This window comes from Podarcis bocagei, assembly GCF_964188305.1.
Source record: "Podarcis bocagei genome assembly, chromosome: 8".
In the NCBI taxonomy this organism is placed as follows: Eukaryota; Metazoa; Chordata; class Lepidosauria; order Squamata; family Lacertidae; genus Podarcis; species Podarcis bocagei.
The window spans coordinates 67129574-67154940 of NC_138133.1; the positions used below are offsets into that span (position 1 = coordinate 67129574).

At 45.5% G+C, this 25367-nt stretch overlaps 1 protein-coding gene and 1 long non-coding RNA gene across 6 annotated transcripts in view; both read right to left on the reverse strand.

Annotated features, from left to right (window-relative positions):
- Positions 1-2351: 2351 nt before the first annotated feature.
- On the reverse strand, positions 2352-15022 carry TP53INP1 (tumor protein p53 inducible nuclear protein 1). 5 transcript variants are annotated; one of them, XM_081205151.1, is made up of 4 exons: positions 14865-15022; positions 8504-8794; positions 6960-7395; positions 2352-4836 (listed from the first exon to the last, which is right to left on the reverse strand). In XM_081205151.1, exons 2-4 carry the CDS (start codon positions 8613-8615, stop codon positions 4587-4589), a joined length of 798 nt encoding a protein of 265 aa, XP_081061277.1. In that variant the 5' UTR covers positions 8616-8794; positions 14865-15022; the 3' UTR covers positions 2352-4586. The 5 variants fall into 5 exon arrangements, with proteins under 5 accessions (XP_081061277.1, XP_081061278.1, XP_081061279.1 ...); XM_081205152.1 differs by having other exon boundaries at positions 14831-15001; XM_081205153.1 differs by lacking the exon at positions 14865-15022 and adding an exon at positions 13201-13623.
- Positions 15023-15935: 913 nt separating this feature from the next.
- LOC308593133 overlaps positions 15936-25367 on the reverse strand; it is a 37864-nt gene continuing 28432 nt past the window's right edge. Inside the window, exon 5 of the long non-coding RNA XR_014010766.1 lies at positions 15936-16857. This is a non-coding gene — a long non-coding RNA (uncharacterized lncRNA). The remainder of the gene's footprint in view (positions 16858-25367) is intronic.

Below are 25367 nucleotides of genomic sequence, written 5' to 3' on the forward strand. Positions count from 1 at the left end.
ACACACATCTTTTTATGTTTCAATTCTACAACACCATCCCTCCCCCCCATGTCCATTTACAGGAACAGAGTATGCAAATATTCAAATGCAGCATGCCTCTAAATACAAGATGCTGCAGAGCAAAATCAGAAGAGGTGTCTTGCCTTCCATGTCCTGGTGGACTTCCCAGGTGCATCTAGCTGGTTATTGTGGGAAAGGAGCAGCTGAGCTAGATGGGTCTGTGGTCAGATTCAGCAGGGCTCATCTCCTGTTCCTATCTCAGAATGTCAGTTTAGCATGATATAAACTTCATTAATACATTTTTAATGCCATCAATTCAGTTGGCATTAAAAAATAAATCAGTGTACTCAGGGTTGTGGGCCCAAGCTTGTGGTACTCTCCACCACCTGAAATTAGACAAGCACTCTCCTTGCTGAACATCAGGTGCATGACTAAGGTTTCATTGTTCCAAGATGCATGCTAAGGTAATGTCTGGTTTTATATAAGAACCAAACCACTTGAAGCCAGTCTTACAGATGAAGCCCTTGCAAAATGACTGGGGGAATAATGCTTACATGTTTATGAGTTTTCAAAGGAAGCAAGTTATCAATGTGAGGGGGCAGACCCCCTGCAGGAGCGCTACGCCATGTAGCTGGCGCTATTAAGGGAATGTTCTTGCTTGCAAGCTTCAGTCAAAACAGACAGCAGGTAATGTGGTAGAAGTACCTCCATGCAGAGTACAAGAATATCCAGCCAAAGGCTGGCTCTGCTGGAAACCCTCATCCCATCTGGCTTATTGGGTGTAAGGATTTCTCTCCCCTCGCAATCCTGTGGGTTTGTGCAGTCACTAACTTGCGGTGGCACACTCTGTAGAGATGTGCATTGATTTTCACAGTGAAATAAATGAGCTCTCTTCATTTTTATAATGAAAACGGAAAGGGAAGAAAACAAATTGCAAAGTGTGGAAATGGGTGTGTGAAATCCATTTAGGGCAAGCATCCCCAAACTCAGCCCTCCAGGTGTTTTTGGACTATCATTCCCATCATCCCCAACTACTGGTCTTGTTAGCTAGGGATGATGGGAGTTGTCATCCCAAAACATCTGGAGGACAGAGTTTGAGGATGCCTGACTTAGGGCTTCCCCACTGCCCATTCATTTTCAAGGTGCTTTGTACTGGCTACATAGCCTGAAATGTGATGTATATGTGCATCTCTCTGGGGCATAGAGCGTGTGTGAAATCAAGTAAGATAAACTGTAAAGCTCTACCTTGTATGTTGATAACCCTTATGCTATGTCTGTACTGGGCGCTTTTAAAAATTGGCTGGTTCCTCATCTAGCCTTGGCCACCCTGATGTGCTTCAGATGTTTTGAATTACAGTGGTACCTCAGGTTACATACGCTTCAGGTTACAGACTCCGCTAACCCAGAAATAGTGCTTCAGGCTAAGAACTTTGCTTCAAGATGAGAACAGAAATTGTGCAGCGGCGGCGCAGCAGCAGCAGGAGGCCCGATTAGCTAAAGTGGTGCTTCAGGTTAAGAACAGTTTCAGGTTAAGGACGGACCTCTGGAACGAATTAAGTACTTAACCCGAGGTACCACTGTACAACCCCATCAGAAGCTGCTAGCACAGTTTAAGCCACGGGCAGGCAAACTAAGGCCCGGGGACCAAATCTGGCCCAACTGCCTTCTAAATCCGGCCCACGGACGGTCCGGGAATCAGCGTGTTTTTACATGAGTAGAATGAGTCCTTTTATTTAAAATGCATCTCTGGGTTATTTGTGGGGCATAGGAATTCATTCTCCCCCTCCCCCAAAAAATATAGTCCGGCCCACCACAAGGTCTGAGGGACAGTGGACCACCCCCCTGCTGAAAAAGTTTGCTGACCCCTGTCTAAACTATCTGAAATGTGCAGGTCTGATACTGTTTGTATATATGAACAAAGGCAAATCCTATGCCATTTAAGTGGGGATCACCAAAAGGTTGCAGTCTGCCGAAGATTGGATGGATCTCCCATTGAAATCAATGCAGAGAAAGAAACAAGAATAACCATCAAGAAACAAAAGGAATGCAATTAATATAAATGGAAAATGTAACTTAATATGGAATTAAATGGGAAAACAATGCCCCCCGCCCCGTATAAGCCAGATCCTATAGATGTGATGGAACATGGGGGAAATATATAAACACATTGAAGTCTATAGACAACTTGTTGCCGTTGAGCTGCTTGTTGGACATCAATCCCAGCATATATGGGCAATGGTCAGGTATAATGGGAGTTACAGTTCAGCAACTTCAGAAAGGCAACAGGTTCCCATCACAAAACTAAATGGTATACAGAACCAGCTGAAGTATGCACCTGCTATACTGCAATAACCATTTCCAAAGGGGTTATGTTTAATAAGTACCATAATAGCGTATCTCTGTCTCATTTTCTGCACAGGAAACAGATTTGCAGTAACTACTCAAGCACAAACTACATTGAGATATTACTGTATATTGTAGAATCAGGGTGCTAGAACCTTGAATAGCTAAAGAACTGCTACAAGGACAAAACAGAAATGTCTCTAGAAAGAAGCTGCCATTGGTAATGCATAGACTGGTGTACAGTATTTATCCCAACAGAAATATCCCTTTTTTTAGTCTTCAAGTTCAAGTCTGCTGTATACAAGTCACTTAAAAAGGCACAGTTTTGTTTACAATACATGTGAAAAAACAGTTTAAGCAAAGTTATTGAATCACAATTCAGTACAGCACAAGGCCCCCACTTTTACAAGTTAATACATTTTTTTAAAAAAACCCCACACACTATATAAAAAGTCATACCTACTCACAAAACACATAGCATTAGAAAAGCAAAAAAATTCTAACAGTCCAAGACTTCCAGGCACATTATAGAACTAGTAACATAAATATGCAAGACAATTAAGAGTCAAACATAATGATGTAATGCAATCATTCCTTTCCCAACTGTATTATTTCCAATATTAAGAACCAAAAAGCACATATATTTGTGCAACAAGCTTGTGTGTCTACCTCAAAAAAAGATAAGCTTCCATCACTAGAAAGTTATCCAGTAAAATAATGGTAAGGAATATTTGTATATCTCAACTAGAAAGCCTAACTTCAAACGTTTGCTAACATACACAAATAAGGTGGGCAAGGTAATCTTCATTTTAATATTCCTATAAACAGGAAGGAGAATGGTTTCTGGAGACAAAAGATCAAAGCTAAGAACCTACACAGAGCTATTTGCTAATACTTTATTTCAGTTAGGCAAACCTCTAAACAAGTGTACCTAGGACCACAGTCAAACACTGAAGCGTTCCTGAGTTTATAAATATATCTGTGGTGTTTGTCCATGAAACCAAGAGAAGCTTAACAGTATTGGGTAACCACTGAAATAAGGTAAAACATTTGTGTAACTTAAAAAAATGAACAACTGGCTGAAATTCAGGATATCCTAGTATGGAAGTAAACAGAAAAATGGCTCTGAGGAACTCTAGATGTCAAGCATTAGACTCAAAATATTAATTTGTAGACAGATGAAGACTACCACCACATATTTCTTAAAACTTCTAAGTTATTTGGACTAACTGGTCAAATTAAACCACTTTATAATAGAATGGTTGCTGTTTTTTAACTCGTTAAAAATATATATTAGTTAAGCTGGTAGTATTTCAAGTGAAGGCGAGTATTGGTCAAGTGATCATCTGTCTCTATACTTATATTTTATAGCCTGAGACACTGGAAATGTTTGTCACTGTCTTTTGGGTCTAGAAGGTCCAACATACCACAATGACCCTCACTTGCATGCCTGCTTCAGGCTCTGCTCTGTGGAGGAAGCCGGCTAAACCACACTGAGCAATGGAGGTTAAGCAGAAGTTGATGGGAGGAAGTCAGGTCACACAAGATTCTTCTCCTGCCCCATAGACAATTCGCTCGTCATTCAGAGTTCAACACCATACAGTCTATCACATTTTAATAATCGTGTTCAAATGTTAACATCAAGGGTGGGGGACCTGTGGCCCTCCAGAAGTTGCTAACCTGCAACTCCCATCAGTCCCAGCGAGGTTGGTCAACAGCCAAGAATGATGGGAGGTGTGGCCAAGCAACATCTGGCAGGTCAAAGGTTAGCCACACCCACTAGGTTAAGAGGATATACAGTATACACAGATCGTTGCAAGTGTATGGCTGACCCTGAGTAGTTCTGTAACTGCATTTGGACTACAAAGTGATGTGTCGCCTGCTCTGCCTTGGTTAAAAAGGCCAATATAAAAACAAACCCATCCATCCATCCGTCCGTCATAAAAAGTTTCTAGAAAGTCATGTACAAAAACGAAAAGAGCAAACCCCCAGTCACACAAACACTATTGTACTGATATGTTTCCGAGCCATGAATAAAATGTAGTAAAGTCATTCTGTGAGGCGCACACGGCTACAACAATGTGGTTTACAACCTAAATGTAACACTTAGTGATTGTGTAGAAATAACTGTTGCTCAGCCTAAGATTGATCTCGCCTTCATTGCCTACACATGAAAAATACAAACAGCAAGTCAACCGATAATATTTTTTTGAAGGAGGAAAAAACAACAACGCAAGATGCCCTCAGTAATTATACTGACGCTGGCAAGGCTGGTGAACAAACAATCCGTTGTTCTTGAGTTGCCGAGAGTAGCAATCCCTGGTGAGGTTTTGGCGACGGAGGCAGTTTCTGTTCAGATATTGTCTTTTGTTGTGTTCTTTTATCCACTGGGAAGGACGAAAACTCTTGGTCTGTTCGAGAAAGGTTGAGTGAGCAGTGATTGCTGCAAAATAGCATCGGATGTGTTGACCCCTTTCACTTTGGGCTTCTGATCTAGAATTCAAAGGAGAGAGAGGTTATGGCACAACCACTGATGGTCTGCATGTCAAGACGCTCTGGTGACAGCGACACAAGTCAGTGTGTGCTTGTGGTTGGCACAAAGGTAGCTCTTTGTCATGTGGTAAAGATCTGGTCCTGTGGGTTTAAGAATCCTGTTTAGGGGCAGCATCAAGGGTGGGCATGGCTGGGCAGCTGTCATGCCCCAGTGTGTGTCTCTCGGAGGGTGGTCTCTGCTGATCTCTGGCCCTGCTACTGCGCCTGAGAGCAAGGAGAAGAGACCTCTACATATGCCTTTGCCTTCTCTCCTCGGGAAGGTGCTATGGATTGGGTCCAGAGGGAGAGGCAAATGAAAAGGCCCAGGGGACCTAACATGGAGCCCCCTTCAGAGGTTGCTGGATGACATCTCTCATCTATCGCAGCCTGCATAGCCAATGGTCAGGGAGGGCGGGAGATTTTTAGAAGAAAAGTTGTGATGGTGGATTGGCACTACAAAATGTTTAAAACAAATACACCCTTCCAATATCCTATCCTATCGTATCCTATCGTATCCTATCCTATCCTATCCTATCCTAGTACTGTACATAAAAGAATACAGTTAAACGAATCTTGTTTATATTTTTGGCAGTATTCAGCAAATGAAGTGGGAAATACTTAAGTGTGAGGTGGTCTGTTGCTGCTGGAATTACTGAAGCCTTTGTTGCTTCTATGATATACAGTGGTACCTCGGGTTACAGACACTTCAGGTTACATACACTTCAGGTTACAGACTCCGCTAACCCAGAAATAGTACCTCAGGTTTAGAACTTTGCTTCAGGATGAGAACAGAAATTGTGCTCCGGCGGCGCGGCAGCAGCAGGAGGCCCCATTAGCTAAAGTGGTGATTCAGGATAAGAACAGTTTCAAGTTAAGAACGGACCTCCAGAAGAATTAAGTATCTAACCGGAGGTACCACTGTATTTAATAAAATCACACCATGTTAAATATCTTTTTTGTTATGCCTTTATGTAAACACATGAACTTTGGATTAACTATTCAGATAGGGTCCAGTTCACGGTTCTATCCTACCAATATTCTAAAGTGGAATTTTCCAAATATTTCCAGCATCTTGTAAAAATTAACGAGCTGCTAATAGAATAAAACTGATTAGATCCTTATTCTTGCAGTCCGTATTTTGCCCATCCAAAAGATTTACTAGTGCAAGCTCCCTAGGGTGGATGGGAGATGAAATCCTACAATATATGGAGGACCCTGCACCCTGTTTCTGCTTTAGGCAAAGGGCTTCCACAGATTAATGTTCGCTATTGAGCTCAATGTATGTGAACCCCCTTTGGGCTAGTGCTGGATGCATGTGGCCTGAATGCATTTGATGGTGGACTCCATTATGTGAAGATGTGCTCTTGAGATAGATGGGAAGAAGTATTTTTTGTGTGTGCCTGCAAATGGATGGATAGATGGATGGATGGAAGAATTTATGTATGCATATATGGTCTGGAAGGGAGGGATGTGTGGTCTGAGCGTGCTTGTTAAAGAGAGGGGGACATGCATTGTGTATATGTGTGTCTGTGAAAGGTAGACAAAGTTAAGGAGAGGAAGGCAGGAGAAGAAATGGGGCTCATTCAATTACATTAGAACATTGTAGTAGAAGCATTCATGACGGGGGGGTGAGTAGGAAGGAGGGTGTACCATAAGGAGAAGAGAGGAAAATCCTTGCATGTACCAAGGATAAAAAAATCACGGGGGGAGAGGATGGGCATATACCAAATGGGAAATTTGGTTGGGGAGGGAGTAGTGTCACAAATACAGAGAAATAGTAGAAATGTACCAGTGGGAAGAATCGGGGGTGAGGGGAAGAGAAATAAGAGAAGGAAAATGGAGCATACTAAGGAGATTAGTCATGGGATGATGTGCGGAGTGTTCTGCACATGTTTGAAAAGCTTCTTTTGCACACAGGGAGTTTTGCTAGGTGTCTTGGGCTCACCCCACCACCAACGGAGGATAACTTTTCATACGTCTGATGAAGTTGACTGTATTCCAAAATGTGCTAATTTTAAAGGAATATTTTCTCCCTAGTGAACATTATTTGATGTTCTGTACAAATCAAGGAGCAAATATCTTACCTAGGATTGCTTACATCACGAGGCTCTGTCTCCTCCTCCTCCTCTTCTTCTTCTTCCTCCTCCTCCTCCTCATCACCACCACAGCTCGTCTTGTTGAGGCTGTGGCGGGTATTATGGACTGCATATACAGACATGCTGGGATGCTCGATCAGAAGGTTCTCCAAGGGGCTGGTTTCCACTTTGAGAGCGGTCAGGCCACCCGCAGTGAAACACGGAGGTGGCGTAATGAACCAGCTCTCCTCCATGGGGCACGAGTCAAACTGGATAAAGCAAGATTCACTGGCATCAGCCAAACATTCCAAGGAAGGAGGCACACAAGAGCAGACAGGTGAATTGTCCACAGGCGATGCTTTATGGATATCATCATCTTCTTCTTCTTCTTCTTCCTCCTCCTCCACCTCCTCCTCTTCAATCATTGAGAAGTTAGTACAGGTGTCTATTGGGAGTTACAACAGCCATTGAGATAGATGGGCGAGGTTGATTGACGCAGCCAGAGTTCAGATGGTTTACAGTAGGTGCAAAGAATATGTTCCCCCCTCAAGATATTGTTGGACTACAACTCTGCAAGCATTAGCCGTTCTGGCCGCATCTGAGAGTTGGAATTCAAGAATATCCAGAGAGCCATAGGTTCCCCAGTCTTAGTTTGCAAGGAACAAAATATCCACAATTTTATACCACTAATGGATGCTTGGAAGACCTTTTAGGTAACAAGTGTCTAATAAATGAAATAATCGGTTGTACTCACCTATGATTATTGTTGCCAGTGCAATTTTTTTTAGTAGTACTATGGAATATTTTCCCTTCCTCCCCCCCCACATGCCCCCTAAATGTGTCCTGGGGTTTTTCCCAACCTCTGGAGCAGATTTGGGGATGGCGTGAACATTCATGGGGGCAAAATCCCACTAATTCCTGCTAGCACAAGAATAGGGGCACTAGTGCAATAGGCAGTGTAAAAACACAGGAATGACAAAATCTGTTCAGATCTTTACATGGGATGATGATTCTCCTTCCATGGTAGAGCAGGGCATAAATGCCCACTCCTCCTCTATAGGGATAAGGATAAGGATTTTGCGTGGGGGTTCCAATCCCAGCCCCAATGCATAAGCATGCATTGCCCTGTTACACCCACCATGCTCTTCTTCTGGGTCCAAAAGGACCTGCATGTTGGTGATAGCATGTCAACTGGTCATCAGCCATTTTACGCTAAGGTAAGCATCTGAACCAACCCACAGATCCTTCCAGAGGGTGGGGGTGGCTTACAGTCTACAATAGTTGAACAAGTTGGGGCAAGGGAAGGGGGAAGAGAGGAGAGATCAACCATTTATAATTACTGAGTTGTGGAAATTTGTTGGCAGTATGGAACTTGGCCCAGGAAAATGCCTTGTGATGAGGGCAAAATATTTTCCCAGCTTGAACAAGCTTTTTTATGCCTTTTTTCCCCTTACACAATTTCATGTTTAACTAAAATAAAATAAAACCCCTTTGTAAACAGAAAATAAAACTTGCTTCCTGATGCAGAAATTATAGTGAAACGGAGATCTTACCGATAAAATCCACCAGAATCCACTCCTCCTCTTCTTTCTCGCTGAACTCTGGCTCTTGCCTGGGCAAATTATTGATTTCTCCCACGAACATATTATTCAGCCTCTGGAACATTACTAAGGCAATAACAAGACTCTGGCTGGAACGTCTTCGTATGCAAGAGTTAAGGTACAGGTTCACAATGTACTAGCCAAGGGCACAGGTAGAAGATTAAAGTGCACAAATACTTTTATCTGCTTAGGCACAGAACACGGGGAGGCATGGCTTTCTTTGTAAACGGTTGCTACAAAATCCTGCAAAAAAGAGAAGAAGAAAAAGTCTTAATGCTACATGCACACACAGAAAACATATACTGTTCAGGGGTTATTCCACACATCACATGGCAGCGACCCATATTTGTCACTGAGCCATGTGGAGCTGCAGGCACCATTATCAAGTAGATTCAATGGCACAATAAAAGGGCAGTTTCAAATTTCTATAGAGGGGAGCTGGTTCCAATGGTGTCTTCAAGTACAAAACAACCAGTGGCTTTTCAAAAGCATTACAGTGGTACCTCGGGTTACATACGCTTCAGGTTACAGACTCCACTAACCCAGAAATAGTGCTTCAGGTTAAGAACTTTGCTTCAGGATGAGAACAGAATTCATGCTGCGGCGGCAGCAGAAGGAGGCCCCATTAGCTAAAGTGGTGCTTCAGGTTAAGAACAGTTTCAGGTTAAGTACGGACTTCTGGAATGAATTAAGTACTTAACCCGAGGTACCACTGTAGTTCCATTTTTTAAAAAAGAGAAAACAATACCACTATAGAAAATCTGAGATAATTGCAGGGCAATTAAGATTCCTCATCTCTCTCATCTTTATACTTGCCCATATAGGTGAAACCAGGCTCACGGGGTAATCAGCTCTGCCCATTGAACCATCATATTGTGCTTGCCATCCCCACTGCTCCATAGGTTCCCCCCCTTCCCAGTCCTGCCTGGAGCTGCCAGGATTTGAACCCGGGACATTCTGCATAAATCATGTGCTCTATCACCAAATTAGAATGCTTTCCTTCTCTCTAGTCTCCAACAGTAGTTAGTTTCCTGGAAGCGCTAGGGCTTAAGGTTGTATCTAAAGAACAGCCCGCGTTCTGGAACTCCTGGTTCTTAATCCAAATATTTTCTTCTGAGATGTTTCAACTCAGCTGCAAGGACAAACTTATCAGCCTCCTTCTCATCTCTTATTAAGTGTTCTAGGGATAAATTTTACAGAAATGAAAGTCCATCAGTTCTATAGTACCACATTCACCGTTTCAAAGATCAGCAATATCACTGTTTCCAGCAGGGGGCTCAGAAGCGCAGGTTTTAAGTTAAAAGTAGCATTCCCCCCCCCCTCACTTATCAGGATAGCATTCTGCAGCGAGATTCCAGTTGCACAGGTAGGGAGTCTCATTAGCTTATGGAAATTGTCTTAATGCTAATAATATTGAGACACTGAGAGAGTTCTTGTTTGAGGACATGCGGCAGCCAGATAACGTGAAAGTAATGGCATATTATACAGTTTACATAATCTCAGTAGGCCTGATCTATGTTTCCCAAACTTACTGTAAATGGGCAGTATTAAAATGCTGAGGGAAAACCAAGTAAGAAACACACACAAAGACTGGTAGAAAGCAGAGCAATGGAACAAAGTCCAGGACAGGCTTCTCTAAGGAGGTCTGATCCCTACCCTCTTAAGCCACCCCAATATTTCCCAATCCGCACCGTCCTGTACACAGCATTATCTGATTCCCTATATTAATTTTCATAGCTCCAGTGCTGGGGGCTCTTTTTCTTCAGGGCTTTTGCTACTTAGGAATTCTTTCTCAGATACACCTTGATGCACCCGGTGCGGGGGGAGAGAAGAGAATCACCCCCCATGTTCTAGGCATTTGGGTAAGCTGCCTGGAATTTCCCCCCAGATCTACCTTAAATGATACTTGCGCCTCTTCTCACTACCCCTTGCTTAAATCTACTTCTCCCCAAAGTCACAGGCTGGAGCAGGGGTTGGCAAACTTTTTCAGCAGGGGCCGGTCCACTGTCCCTCAGACCTTGTGGGGGGCCGGACTAGATTTTGAAAAAAAGAATGAACAAATTCCTATGCCCCACAAATAACCCAGAGATGCATTTTAAATAAAAGCACACATTCTACTCGTGTAAAAACACCAGGCAGGCCCCACAAATAACCCAGAGATGCATTTTAAATAAAAGGACACATTCTACTCATGTAAAAACTTGTGGATTCCTGGACCATCCGCGGGCCGGATTTAGAAGGTGATTGGGCCAGACTGGCCCCCCAGGCCTTAGTTTGCCTACCCATGGGCTAGAGTGACTTTTTTTGGCAGGAGAACAATAGATTAAAAGGTACCAACAGAACACCCAGTTAACTCCTCCACCTTTTCCCCATAAGCCCTTCAGTTTTTAACTCTGCAGCCACCCCACTGTCCAAAAGCAAAAGCCTTTCAGAGAGATTCTCAGACATGAGTGGGCAGATTCAGATCACCCATCAGGCCTGTGCTCAGGCTGGCAGATTCTCCAGGGTCTCTCAGGGAGGGGGCACTGTCTTGAGTGGGTTATTTAGTGTAAAGCATTGTTTGCCCTTCACCCGATAGGCCCAGGGCAGAAATATGCACATTCTAAATAAAAATGAAACAGTACTATTAAAACAGCATAAAACCAAATATGCAGCCGCAACATTAATTCAGATGTGCAGTACACCTCAACCCTCCACCAAAGACTGGGCAAAGAGGTATATCTGTGCCTACTGCCAAAATGATACCAGTCTCAAGGCAGTGAGATGCATCATTGCAAAGACCTCATTGCAAAGCCAAGCTCATTCAAAGCTGTGCAGCAGGCAGCTGCCAACAGGTAAATCATTTGATAAAATATTTTTTTGCACCATTCAGGACTTTTCTTCTTGTTGATTTTCACTGCTTTCAAAGGCAGCTCCATGAAAACTGAAAACAGGTTGCAAAAGCTTGAACAATGGCTGGCTCCCTCTAATCCAATCAGCACAACTTTGGTCTGATCGACATATAGAAGAGAATGAAGTTAACAGAAGAGACTGTGATATATCAGGCTGCCATTAGAGGGTGCCATCTTTTTTTTTTTTTTAAAAAAAGTACTGTATTTGTATTTGCATTTGCATTGGTTTTTGTTACCACTGAGACAGAAACAGACACCAATTAAGGGGAGACACAGATATGTTGAAAGACAGGAAAAAGATGGCCATGAAGAATGGACTGCAAATCAAATGATATTTACAATAAACATAGTGAAGGATTAAAAAAAAATGATTCCTGCCCTGTGTGCAGTTTGAAGTGGTATTGTTAATTTTACCATGGAAGAATTCTGCTACCACATTCCACTATATGGGTGGGCAAAAGTCTTAAAGAGAACTTAGAAGTTTGAAACTGCCTACCGTAAGAGCTGAAAAGCAATCATGCAAGCATTCTCCACCCACCCACCCAAAACCATCTCCAAAAGCCCTCGGAAGCCTATCAGAATGCTCAGAGGTTGCATCAGACAAATGCTCGGAGGTTGCATCAAATGTGAAATGTTCTTGCAAAGCAAAACAAATGCAAGTCCAGAACAGTTTGCCAAAGACTAGAGCCTTCTGTGGAAAAATAAATACTTGTGAAATTTTAAAACACGCAGGGGGGGATAACAACTAACTTCCTTGCCCCACAAAGCATCAGGAACTCCTATTGGAAAGTTGCACAGCAGAATGCCCACTATACTCAATTGAGAGGAGCCATGAAGTCTGTGATCAGCAGCTGCATGCAAAAGCAGAAGGTCCCAGCTTTGTTCTGGTGGCATCTCCAGGTAAAGCTGGAAAAGATCTCCATCTAAAAACCCTGGGGAGCTGCTGCCAATCAGTGCAGACACTGGGTGGACCAATGGGCAGGGGTCTCAAACTGCGGTCAATGAACCAGAGCTTCATCCAGGTTGTCCACAGTGTGGATCTGTGGTTGTGCCCATACTGTATTGATTTTTATTGCTGCTTTTACATTTTATTGCATTGCAATCTGAATTCTGTAAATCGTAATACCATACAAAGCAATTAAACTGCAATTAAGAATAATAAGTCTACCACGAAACATCACAATTACTACAGGCAGAGAAATCTTGAGTGGTCTGCCAGTTTTCAAGTGATCTATGGCAGTGTGTGTGCGTAAAATTTGGGAAGCACTGCCAAAGGCAACTTCCTAACTGTAGTTACATAAAGAGTGACTTACACAACTGCTTATCCATGTGTGTGTGTCATAGGAACCAACTCCTAGGAGCTGAGGTCCCTTTGGGGGCCCCATAAAATATTTGAGGGGGTCAGGGCCCCCAAGTTGATAGGCACTGTCATTCAAATGGTGTGTGCGAGCCACATCTTGTGATCAATTATATAGGGCAGGGCTTACCTGCCTCCCCAATATTTTATTTAAGTTAGCACCCCTTGGGGGGATTGTGCGTGTTTACCAGAGCACATAGCTTGCTCTTGTCTGTTCATGTCTATTGGGCTTCAGGATGGGGCCTCGGCAGGAATGACGCCTCGGGGTGCCGACCCGGATTGCCCCCCTCTCCCCTCCCTTGGCGGCCGTGAGTCACCAGTTCCTGGTTTGTTTTGATCGCGCAAGTTGCCTCTTCCCCGGGCGGCGCCGCCTGGCTGCTCCGGCGAGGTTAGTCACACACCTGAACCCGACTCAACTTCGGAGTCCAAGATCCGCCCCGACGGGAAGAGACGGAAGCCTTACACCAAGGGAAGGGCGGTCTCTCGGCACTGTCAACAAAACAGGATATGCGGGAGGCGGGGGGAAAGCAACCCGATCCCTTTCCAGCCCCCTTGGGCGGATCAGGCAACCCCAGCTCCTCCTCGGCCTCAGTCCCCCCACTCCCTCTCCAGGGGGCGGGCAAGGACAGAGACAAAAGGGAGGGGGAGTTGCTCCAACCGCAAGGCCGGGTAGACAGCGGGGAGAGGAAGCGGAGGGCATCCACAAGGCGCGTGGATCGGCTGCACTGCCTGGGCAGTTGGCTTGGAAAGGACATCTCCAAGGCCGGAGAGCTCTCTGTCCACGCCCCACGGCCCTGGCCGCAGGACGACCTTCACCCCCGCCCTTTAGGGGGAAAAGGGAGGTCCCCTGCTCTCCGCCCGCCCAGATCGGCGCCGGACTCCACCCTGCGCCTCCCTCGCCAGCAGTTTGAAACTCCGCTCCGGAGACGGAGCGCGCAGGGCAGGCGGGCAAACGCTCGCGCACTTCTCCTCGGCTACATAAAGTTTGTCCGCGCCGGATTATTATTCCGCAGTATCGCGCGCGGAACGGTGCCGGGATCCACGCGCGCGCCCGCAATTGATATTGAAAAGGGGATCCCGAGCCCCGATCCTACAGATCTGGCGATAGTAAGGTTGAAGGATGCGATCCTATGCGAGCTCGCATCGGGGTAAAATCACTTGGCACTGAGCACTCACAGGAGCCGTTTGCAGTATTTGAAATATAAAGTCGCACCGAAATCGGTGGGGCTCTCCTTTCAAGTTAGTATGTTAGGGATAGTGTTGTATTTATTTATTTTTAACTACTAATTTATATTTAACGGGCTATGGGCTGCACTGCTAGATCTCACGAAAATAAGAGTTAATTCCGCGAATTTTAATAAAACAACCCCACCACCATCACCAAACGAAAACACCCCTTAAGGTACTCGAGAGGACAAGTTGTAAGACGCTTTTTCTTTTCTGATTTTTTTAACGATCTCAGCCTCAGATGAAACCCGCAGCAGTTTCATTAACCAGGAAGTAGGAACAACTGAATTTTGCGGGGCTCGCTTCCAGGGAAGCGGCTTCGCTGGCTGCGAGGCTGGCTGGCAAAACTACGCCACAAGTGGTTTGTGAGCAGCCCAGTCGGAAGGCGCTGCCGAGCGACGGACAAAGCCGGGAGGAGGATCGCGCAGTAATTTACCTTTAAGGAAGTAGGGGGGGGGGAGGAAGAGAAGAGAAGACTTTGAGAGTTAGTTCTCCCTGCATGAACTCCGGTGTTATTCGGCCCCTCCCCGCATCTCTGCATACTTTGCAGAGGGACGAGACGGACCCTTCCCAGAAAGCGGAACGCAGGAAAGGGCCAGTGGGTAAGCGATTCTGCTCAGCAGCCAGATATATAAATATACTAAACTTTGAGATGGTGGGAATCCCCCTTGCCCAGTTCTTAAAATAGACCAGATTTCCTTTTCTCTCCCTCCCCCCCCCCGGCTGCATCCAAACGGAACGCGCACCCAACGCCAAGAATATCGCGCCTAAGGTCACTTGTGGCCAGAAAACACCCACACGCACCCAGTACAAAGGACGCCCGCAGCCCTTCACTCACCGTCCGCAAAGCAGCCGGGCAAATCCGGAGCCTGGACGGCGGCGGAGTGAGGTAGATGGCGGGGAAGCTGCTCCTGCGGGCGCCCCGAGCCCTGTTGCACCGGCCAGTCTGCGCTCCCCGCAGAGCCTTTTGTTGTTATAGAATCCGGCGAACAGCTGATCGGCAGCGCCCGCCCCCTCGCCCCGCCCCGCCCGCCTCTTTTGCCTCGACGTTCCCACCCCGCGGCGCGCTGCTAGCAGGGGGCGCGCGAAGGAAGGGAAAGGGGGAGGGCCGCACAGCCGCGCCTGCACCAATTGGGAGCCCCGCGGTGCTCCGGGACGCGCCGGGACAGGCTGTCACTAACGCACGTGACGCGGCTCTGCGAGCTGCGGAGCCAGACGAGGCGGCCTGCAGCGTCCGGGATAGCGAGCCCGGGCAACAAAAGGAAGGCAGGGAGAAGGAGAAGCAGAGAATAGGAGAGCTGGGGAAGGAAGAGGAGGAGAAGGGGTGCGCGGAACGAAATGTGGAGAGGGGTGGGGGGAGGGAGAGGCATGGCCCAAGTGGAAAAATACAAGAGAAGTTGGGCAAGGTGCGGGGAAAGAGCCTGGAAATGCACAGCCCTCGTTTATTGCTACCCTCTTGTCCTCAGAAGAATACCCAGTTCCCACCCTGGTGACGGGGGAACATGAAGGGAGTCGAGGAGACGTCATTCTGACCAAAGTGCCAGACCACTTTGGAAAGTCCCCTGCACGCAAGTGTCTCCACACAATTTTTCCAGCTGTCTTGACCAAGAGAGAGAGAGGGCATGCTAGGGGCATGCTCAGTTTGGAAGTGAGCAAGGTCTTGAAGGATTGGGCACACACACTTACACCCAGGCATCCTAATTATTCAGGGCCTGATGTTAAGTATGTTTTTCTACAAGCCACTTGCAGCAATACCCAGTGGCGTAGCGTGGGGGGTGCAGGAGGGGCCGGCCGCACCGGGCGCAACATCTGGGGGTTAGGGTTAGGGGGCACAAATCCACGGGTTAGGGGGCGCAAATTACTTGTCTTGCCCCGGGTGCTGACAACCCACGCTACGCCATTGGCAATACCACAGTATGTTTTGATGCCAGGGGCTGAAAATCCAGTGGTTAAAAATAATGGAGTAGGAGTTATTTGGGTGCCCATTAATGAGACCCCCCAGAACTGTCAGCTAAGGCTGGCCCTGAATCTCTTGGCAAACCCTTGCGAAAGGAGTTCTGTAGTGCTAAATCAAAAGCCTGCATTTCCTTCGTGCATGTGTCCTAAATGTGTACACTGGCTGGTGTGGCCCACCATCTCACTCCCGCAGGGATAACACTGTTAGTATTTGAAAGCTCTCTATAACCCAAGAGGGTTGTGGCCAAGGAATGAAACTTATTCATGTCTGTTTCGTTCTGGTTTGGGTTCAGCTGTGACTTAAGGTCTTTCACTTTGGTTCATGCCAACCAAGTTTCTCACACTGGGACTCTGCTGGCCTAAATGGCAAGCTTTTTGTAAAACAACTAACTCCCTCTCAAGTGTATGCTAGTATATAAAAGTGGGGACCTGCAGTAATAGGTTGCAGTGTATTTCCAACTCCTCTAGCAGGAATACTCCTTTTCAGGGCTCTAACTGGTGTGGAACAGGAGCCTTGTAGTCCTGTTTGTGATTTGCAGGGAAGGTGAAGATTAAAGTGGGGGGGGGGGAGAGAAGGGAAAATTACCTTGAAGTATATTCAGAATTAAAAGGAGGCAATTTGAAGATGGGGAATACGATTGGGTAGGAGAGCTATATTTGTGATGCAACAACTTGCAGATGTGATGAGAAAATAAAATAATACTACTTGATACATGTTATTTTGATGCAGTAGGTTTTTTTTGTTTGTTGTTTAAATGTAGAGAAATATTACTGTGTAAGTAGAGTCCACCAAGCAACGTCTGCAGAAGTCCAGTTGACAAGAAAGCAAATGGCAACTTGGGCAGGAGAAAATTATTGTGCTTTGCAGCCAAAGTCTGCAGGGAAGAAAGAGAAAGCAAGAAAGGGGTCATATAAGGACACTCAATATAGGTTTTTGCTTCCTCTTTTATAAAAAAGTGGAAAGTTAAGGGCAATCTTTCTAAAGTTAGTTTCCTGGTTTGCTTTCATGGTGTTTATATATCCTTTGTTCATCCCACAGTTTTTGATGCATTTTCCAATCACTTTTGAAACCACAGAAGAGTGTGTTTATTAAAAAAAATTAAAAAGTGGGTTCTCTCTGTAGCACTAAGTACCACATCCCATCAGTGCAAGGATTTCTGCTTGTGCAGTGGAATGCCTTCCCTCCCTTCTCCCTGCACACCCTTAAATCTGTACTGGGTTTCTCCCCAACCTTTCAGAGCAGATGGGGGGGGGGGAGTACGTGGGGAAAGGAGGGGGGAAGGTTCATTGTGCAAGCAGAGATCCTTGCACTGCCAGAACTCAGTAGTATATTGTCCAGTGGATTTGTTGCAGTTGAGTGAGGGAGTGCTTCAGTCCACTTTAATTTCACAAACCTAGTGCTCTGGTATGTGCTTAACTCTCTGTTGCAGAATATTGGTGGTCTGGTGAGCCCCTCGGATAGATGCCCATGTAATAGCGTCTAAGTCTCCAGCTCTTGTGCTGCTAAGCCTCTTGTCCAGGAAGAGAGAGAACCATGAAGAGACATGTCTGAGATAAGGAGGTTATTCCAGCAGAACAAAGGCAATGATGTGATTTGTGGCTTTTCAGTTTGCATTATATGTGGCTGGTGCAGATGTGGAAATTCATCCCACATCTGCAAAACAACAACATCCAAAGCATGCAAAATCTAGAGCAGCTCCAAAAGGGAATATTTGGGCCCAAACATAACTGCTACCTTTTTTTTCCTCTTCAGGAAACCTTGCATGTTTTATCTGACTGGCCAGAGAAACAGGTTTGGTGGGTCCTGTGAGCTGATGTAGTGACTTAATTAGACCAAATTGCATCTAATCAATCTGTGAACTCCTCCCTGTTCCCTGTGAGCTGTTGTTATACAGTAGAGAGGATGCAGGGCTTAGGAGACATCACACCAAATCCTTGGTTAGCCAAAACCTTGGTTACCCTGAGTGGTAAACCGCCAGGTTTCAGCTCCTCCTACCTCACAGGGGTGCTGTGAGGATAAATATTACAGAACAACTTTTGCAAATAGGTCAGATAACCTGCCGCCCCTGGTCTCTGAGCTGCCTCCCCACCCCAAAGAAAGGTGCCTTCTCACACTGCTCCACGGGGGTCTGGGAAGAGGATTTCCCAGGCTTACTGGGCCAACAGAAACTGGCCAAAGGTGAACATGAGGCCAACACCTTACCTTGGGAGACAGCAGCAGGCGCTGCGGGCCTGCAAGGTGGAAAGACTCTCAGTTTCCAGGCAGGCCTTGAACACAGCAAGCACAAGAAAGGCCAGCACAGCGCCTGCCTGACTCCAAGGCCGCCTCAGCTCCTGGCAACCAGCACCCTCTGGCCAGCCCCAGAGGCTACATTCGCCTGTGGAGCTTGTAGCCAGGGCTGCTGCAGCAAACAGCTGTGCAAGCCTTTGGGAGGCAGAGACACATCAGAGGGAGGGAGGGAATGAAAGAGGGACAGAGGTCAGTGTTGCCTGTGGCACCCCGACCATAATTCAAGGCACCCAGGGTGCCATGGCACACTGGTTGAAAACCACTGTCATAGTAGATGGGCAACCTAATTCTATGCATGCTAAAGGTAAAGGTAAAGGGACCCCTGACCATTAGGTCCACTCATGACCGACTCGGGTTGCAGTGCTCATCTCGCTTTATTGGCCGAGGGAGCCGGCGTACAGCTTCCGGGTCATGTGGCCAGCATGACTAAGCGGCTTCTGGCGAATCAGAGCAGCGCACGGAAACGCCGTTTACCTTCCCGCCAGATTGGTACTATTTATCTACTTACACTTTGACGTGCTTTCGAACTGCTAGGTTGGCAGGAGCAGGGACCGAGCAACGGGAACTCACCCCGTCGCGGGGATTCGAACCGCCGACCTTCTGATCGGAAAGTCCTAGGCTACTCAGACACAAATCAAACTGAATTCAATGGGATATACTCCCAAGTAAGTATTATAGGACAATGCAGCCTTTACTCAGCTGTACAAGCAGTAGTAACTGCTACATCACTTAAGGCTGAATCTCCGTTTCTATTCCAATGTTGTAACAGTGTTCTCTTAACTTTACCTGGTGTCACAGTGACCTACTTGAATGCTAAACTGGAAAATCTTTTTTGAGTACTATTGAAGAAGACTGGAACAAATATAGGACAAAGCATTTAGGAGGTGGCTTTGCAGTTTTGCTGGTAGGAACAAACTAAGATTAAACACCACATTTTAAAAGACAGCTCAGTTTAAGAAATGACCTGACCTGGAAACTTGAGATTTTGCTTTCAGGTCTCTTTGCTCCAGAGCTGCAGTTCTTTCTCCGTATTTGCCTCTGCTATCAACTATCTATACATACATTTATTTCTTGTTTTATTTCATGTTAACACAATGTAAATAAGTGGACGATACTTAACATTGATTGATAAGAGTGTTTATTTTTACTTTTTTTGTTTGTCCTTTTTCTTTCTTCTTTTTCTTTTGCTATATGCCTTTTGTTTTCTGTGGAAAATTTCAATAAAAAGCAAATAAAATATTTCTTCTTTTATTGTATGTCAGGAAATTAGAACCCTTTCCAGTCCCTTTGTTAATAACAGGAGATCATTGACATTGGCTTCAACCATGTTGGCATCCGTCTGTCTCAGGAGACAACAGAGTGCACGTCCAGAGGTGAAGTCAAAGAGCTGCATCATCAGCACTGAAGTGACCTCCCTGGGACGCAAGCCTGGGCAGTGTGTATGGAGGTCCTGGGCTGCCCAGACAATAAGACCCCCCCCCTTGGCCTCACTGATGTGGTCCAGAGGAAAGCAGAGCAATGCATTTGACACCAGCTTGGCCACAGGAGTTGCTGAAAGAAGGTGTACAAGGTGCCACCCAGCTGCCTTAAGGGACTCCACTCCGCTCTTACGGTGGCAATATTAGCAGCCTCTCGACTCACAAGTCTTAGATTCCCAGACGGGTATGAGTCTCAAAATGCAATCCAGGAGACATTTAGCCAGTGTGCATAGTGAGACACACTAGCAGGTACCCCCAAGCAGGCCAGTATTATACATCTAAAGCACATTACTTTCCCCCAGGACTAAACTGTTGGGGCCTAGATTGTTAAGGGTGCTGACATTTGTAGCTCTGTAAACTACAGTTTCCAGGATTCTTTGGCGGAACCCATGTGGTTTCAATGTATGGGTTGTATACCATCTTATACCCTGCGTGTGTGTATCTCTACAGTCTGCTCCAATACAGTGGTGCCCCGCAAGACGAATGCCTCGCAAGACGGAAAACCCGCTAGACGAATGCCTCGCAAGACGGAAAACCCGCTAGACGAAAGGGTTTTCTGTTTTTGAGCTGCTTCGCAAGACGATTTTCCCTATGGGCTTGCTTTGCTCCCCCCCTTTTTCTAAGCTAGTAATCCGCTAAGCCTTTAATAGCCGCTAAGCCTTTAATAGCCGCTAAACCGCTAATAGCGCTAATCCGCTAAGCCGCTAATAGGGTTGCTTCGCAAGACGAAAAAACCGCTAGACGAAGAGACTCGCGGAATGGATTAATTTCGTCTTGCGAGGCACCACTGTCTGTGCATTCTCCAGTTCCTTTCTTCCTGCCTATTTGGGGATGATTACCCTTGAAAAACCAGGGCTGACACACTGATAGTGCGCAATCTCTGGACAACACCACCAGCATCCCCACTTAAAAACCCCCAACAACCTTGGAAGACATGCAAATAAGTGATGACATCCACACCACAAAAATAAAAAAAGCAACTCTGCTCTTGACCACACCTGTCCTTGTCAAAAGAATGCAAAGTAGTTTGCTGTTGATGCAGAAGTAGGCTAGAACGCACAAAGGGAGTGGTCTGAAGTTCAATGAAACATAATAATAAAACAGCAGCTAGCAGAAGGGCAGCATTTTTGGAACGCAGTAAGTGGCCTTATACAAGAGCAGAGTACTTATCCATCTAGCCCAGTATTGTCTGGGCAACTGCTCTTGGGCTGTCTCGGGTTACAGGACTTTCCCATAACCTGCTACCTGATCCTTTGAACTGAAGACACCAGGATAAGACACAGAACCTTCCAAGCACGTGCTCTACAACAGAGATAGGCTCCTCCTCCTTATTTAAAAATATGCATACTACAGGAAATGGTGCGGGGAAAGGGAAAGGAGAGTTCCACAGCATCACATTACTCATTGCAAAGTTTTAATAGCTGCCTAAGAGCAAGAGGCCAAGGCGCTTACCTAAGTTCAGTCAGGAGCTCATTCCCTACTACTGTACATGGACTGCTCCAACAGGGCACACTGTTTAACATGCATTTGTGGTGTTCACTATGTGGTTCTGCTGCCTCTGTGACACAGGAGCTGGTGGTGGCACATGGCCTGCTTCTCTAAGAAGGTGACAATGGCTTGTGCTGTCTGCTCAGCATGGTGCTGCTGTGGCAGCTACCCATAGATATGGACATTGTTGGGACTGGCAGGGGGTGAGCCAGAGGAGACAGTGCGGAGACAGTGCCTCTCTGGCACTGCCCCATAGGTCCATATTGCTGTGGAGATCTTTGGGCTGTGATGCTACTTGCCCCAGTTCTCCCCTGTGGACCATCATGCTGTTTGCGTACTCTGGCCTCAGGCCCATCCAGTACACATGCCACCAGCTGACACCCCCCCCCCAGGCAACACAGAAATCTCTCCTACTGCTTTCTGTCACCTTGGCCTTATGCCCCTACTGTGCCCCACTGCCTAGGTCTGCTCCAGTACCTACTGCTGAGCATGCCCCACATGGCCTGAGTTCTGTCCCACCCTGTGTCCCCCACCCCTTGGCCTCCCACCAGTATTGTGGTTGCAATATCCAGAGAGCATTATTATGGCTGGCAAGTAAAGCAGTTTCCTGGATAAAGCCCAGCCTTCCCAATGTTCCAGCCTTCTGGCTAGTGCAGGTGTAACAGGTAGGTTCACATACAATTCCTCATATTTATGGGCACAAACTGCTGGATAATATTTTCTGATGCTGCTGTCAGCTTTGTCCTTCTAAAGGCAGCATGTTTATCCAAGTCATACAGAAGACACTCTCTATTGGCACATCCTCACTGTGGACATGAATCAGCAGTCCAGACATCTATTTCTCTCTCATTTCATCATATACGTATTGGGAAATAAAGGAGATAATGATCTGAGCTTTCCACTGTGTACATTACATTAAGTTTTTGGCTACAGGGGTATTTGCATATTGCCCTTTAAGTGTGGTAGATTAGACAATTACCAAGGAGTCTACTTGGAAACCAGGATGTCTGGATTTAGTGCAGTTAAACATTTCCTGTGTAATTGTAGCAGGTTGATGCCCCAACTTGCTCAGGAGAAAGGGGACAGTCACCATTACCCAGCTTGATCTGGGCATAGAGGGGATCCAATTCCAATATTGTGGCTTCCTTTCCGTTAAAAGTGGCCATGTGAACAGAATGTGATGTCACTGACATGCAGAGTTTGCTGGAGCTCTTAATCCACAGATTGTAATGATCCGTCCCATTTTTAGCAGGATTACTTCAGCAGACCTCTGGTGCCAATGTTCGAATCATTAGAAATTACCTCAGCAGGCCCTCACTGGGAAAATGTCCAGTGAGACTTAATGGATGACTCAAGAGGGTAAACGGCGCTCTGAGGAACCAGTATGTCCATCAGAATGCAATTGCCTCAGAAAAGTGGTTGTCAGCCTGTGTGCCAATAAATAAATGGTATGTGTCTCCTCAAGGTTAACTAGAGCCAGTCCTACCATTAGGCAAAATGAGGCAGCCATCTTAGACAGCAGATGCTAGGGGCTGGCAGCAGTAATTCCTCATGGGTAAATGGGGTGCCCCCTCCCCAAAAAGAAGGGTGGAACAAAGCATGCTCAAACCCATAGAATATGCAGTACAGATATTGACCTCTGGCTCCACCTCAGTGATTTGGGTTTGGGGGGGCCATATAGGTAGAGAAAACAGGCAGCACGCTAGTGTGGATTATATATGCTCTACCTATTGATCTAGAATAAAATATTATTTTAAGCCCAATTTTGTGCAACTTGACCTGGAAGGGAAAACACACCGTTTCCTACTTGACTTTAGGCAGCAAAATATATTGTAGCCATGCTGAGATAAAAGTGTTTTAGGTCTCTCAGCATGTATCATTTCAAGGTTCTCATTTGAAAATGCCCCATACAGACTCCATGTGTAAATTTGTAATCTCTGAGAGAAGGCGAGAGAAAAACCTGCAACATGTCTGGACATGACTTTTGATGGTGAGAAGGTGGGGCTTTAGAATTCTGCATCTCTTTGACCCCTTTCCAGGATAAACAGAAGCAAACTGAATTATGATAAAGCAAGAAAAATGCAGATGTATTTAATTTGTGTAATATATAAAGACTGCCCAGCTGTGTGTCATTCCCTGATGCAAAATGGGCACAGATTTTGTTCTAAAGTACAGAGACTATTGAGGCTCACGTGAATCCTTATCAAGTCATATTCAAAGAGGCAAAGAGGGGAAGAAGGCATGGCAGAAGCCATTCTGCCCAAGATGGCTGCCTGAAGGTGGATTTTATGACCATACACAATAAGTTGGACTGTTGGTCCAGCAAGCTTAGTGTCATCCACACAGACTGGCAGCAGATCAGCAGTGTTTCAGAGTTTTTCCTACGCTTAATGGAAAATGTCAGGGGTTGAACCTTGGACTTTTTGCATACAAAGGATATACTCTGCCACTGAACTACACCCCTTGTAGCCAATGCCTTTTCTGATCAACTTAAGTTAATATGTGATGACGGAAACCAACATTACTGAGACAGGGAATTTTGCCCTGGCAGACAGGAGTGGATCTATTTTATTTTATGTCTGGCTGGTGTTACTTGATTTCCAGCTGCTGCATAGTAGTTAAGGTCTGCACTATGTCTGGTATTTCAGGGAATGCACCTGGGGAGGTCACAACTTGTACTTCTGGAATGACAAGATCAACTCTCTCTTGTCTGTCTGTCAAAATTTGCCAGTACAGAAGGTGGTTTTTTTGGTCAAACCAAAAATAACTGTTCTGTCCAAACTGAAAATCTATGTAATGCAAAGTTGTGTAGTGGAAAATTTTGAGCTGCCTGCTGGGGCTCGTCATTTCAGCCTTCATAGCCACAATCCCAAGGAAAGTATAAAATGCAGGTAGCTGGGTCCATCAACCCTATCCCAAAAGAGCAGCAGTACATAACATAATGCTAAATCTATAAGGGCTGGCATGACTTCAATCCTGATGCATAGTTTCATATGAACGTAAGACAAGCCAGCTAGATGAGGCCAATAGTCCATCTAGGCCAGCATCCTGTTCTCACAGTGGCTGATCAGATGCCCGAAGGAAGCCCACAAGCAGGACATATGTGCAACAGCACTCTGCCCACCAGAGATACCCAGCAGTGGAGGTAGAACATAGCTATCATGACTAGTAGCCATTTCCTGGGAATACACTCAATTGCATTCAGTGGAGCTTTCTTTTGGCTGCATGCATTTGTCTTGTAAACCACAGTTTTAACAAGGTAGGTGAAATGCAACCCTTGGCTTTATCTTAAGAAATATTCTAAAATTAATGAATGCTAAAATGTTGAGGTTTTAGAAAAAAAGGGGGATTACAGCTGTAAAAGATTAAGTAAAAGAAAAGAACAAGGGAAAATTTGATAAAATTAAGGGGGAGGATTTGCTGAAAAAAAATTGGAAATTAGGATGCAGAAAGGGGAGGTACGGGGAAGTCGGTGAAGTAAGGTTTAAGAAAAAAGGATTTGAAATTATACATGTTTGTTTATGTGTTTGTTTGTTTGTTTGTATTGTGTATTGTCTGTGTTTATAAAAATTGTGAAAAACCAATAATTTTTTTTTAAAAAAGAAGAAATGCAATCCTTGGCTTTTCATTAGATACACAAATAAGTGTTACCATTTAAACTGTGAGCATTAAGGAGGATCTACACCCCCCCAGGCACTTGATTATTTTTCTTAGGCTGCTTGATTGTCACTATTTTTCAGACAGAATGCAATTTCATACCAGCAGATTCAGCTCACACAGTTAAAGTGGGCTTGATGCTTTTTGTGCAACAAGCTTGCTTCCAACCCCCCCCCCCCATATTTCTATTTTTTGCAATATGGAAAGTGATGGGAAAATGCACTGGAAATGGTGGGTAATAATAACAATAATAATTTATTATTTGTACCCCGCCCATCTGGCTGGGTTTCCCCAGCCACTCTGGGCAGCTTCCACAGAGACCAAAAATACACTAAAATGTCACACATTAAAAACTTCCCTGAAGTTTAACAATTGCTTGTGATGTAAATTCCCCACAAATAAATCAGAACAATTGTTCAATAAACAGTTGGACTTCACATAACCTCCCCACAAACTTTGCGCAAACAAATCA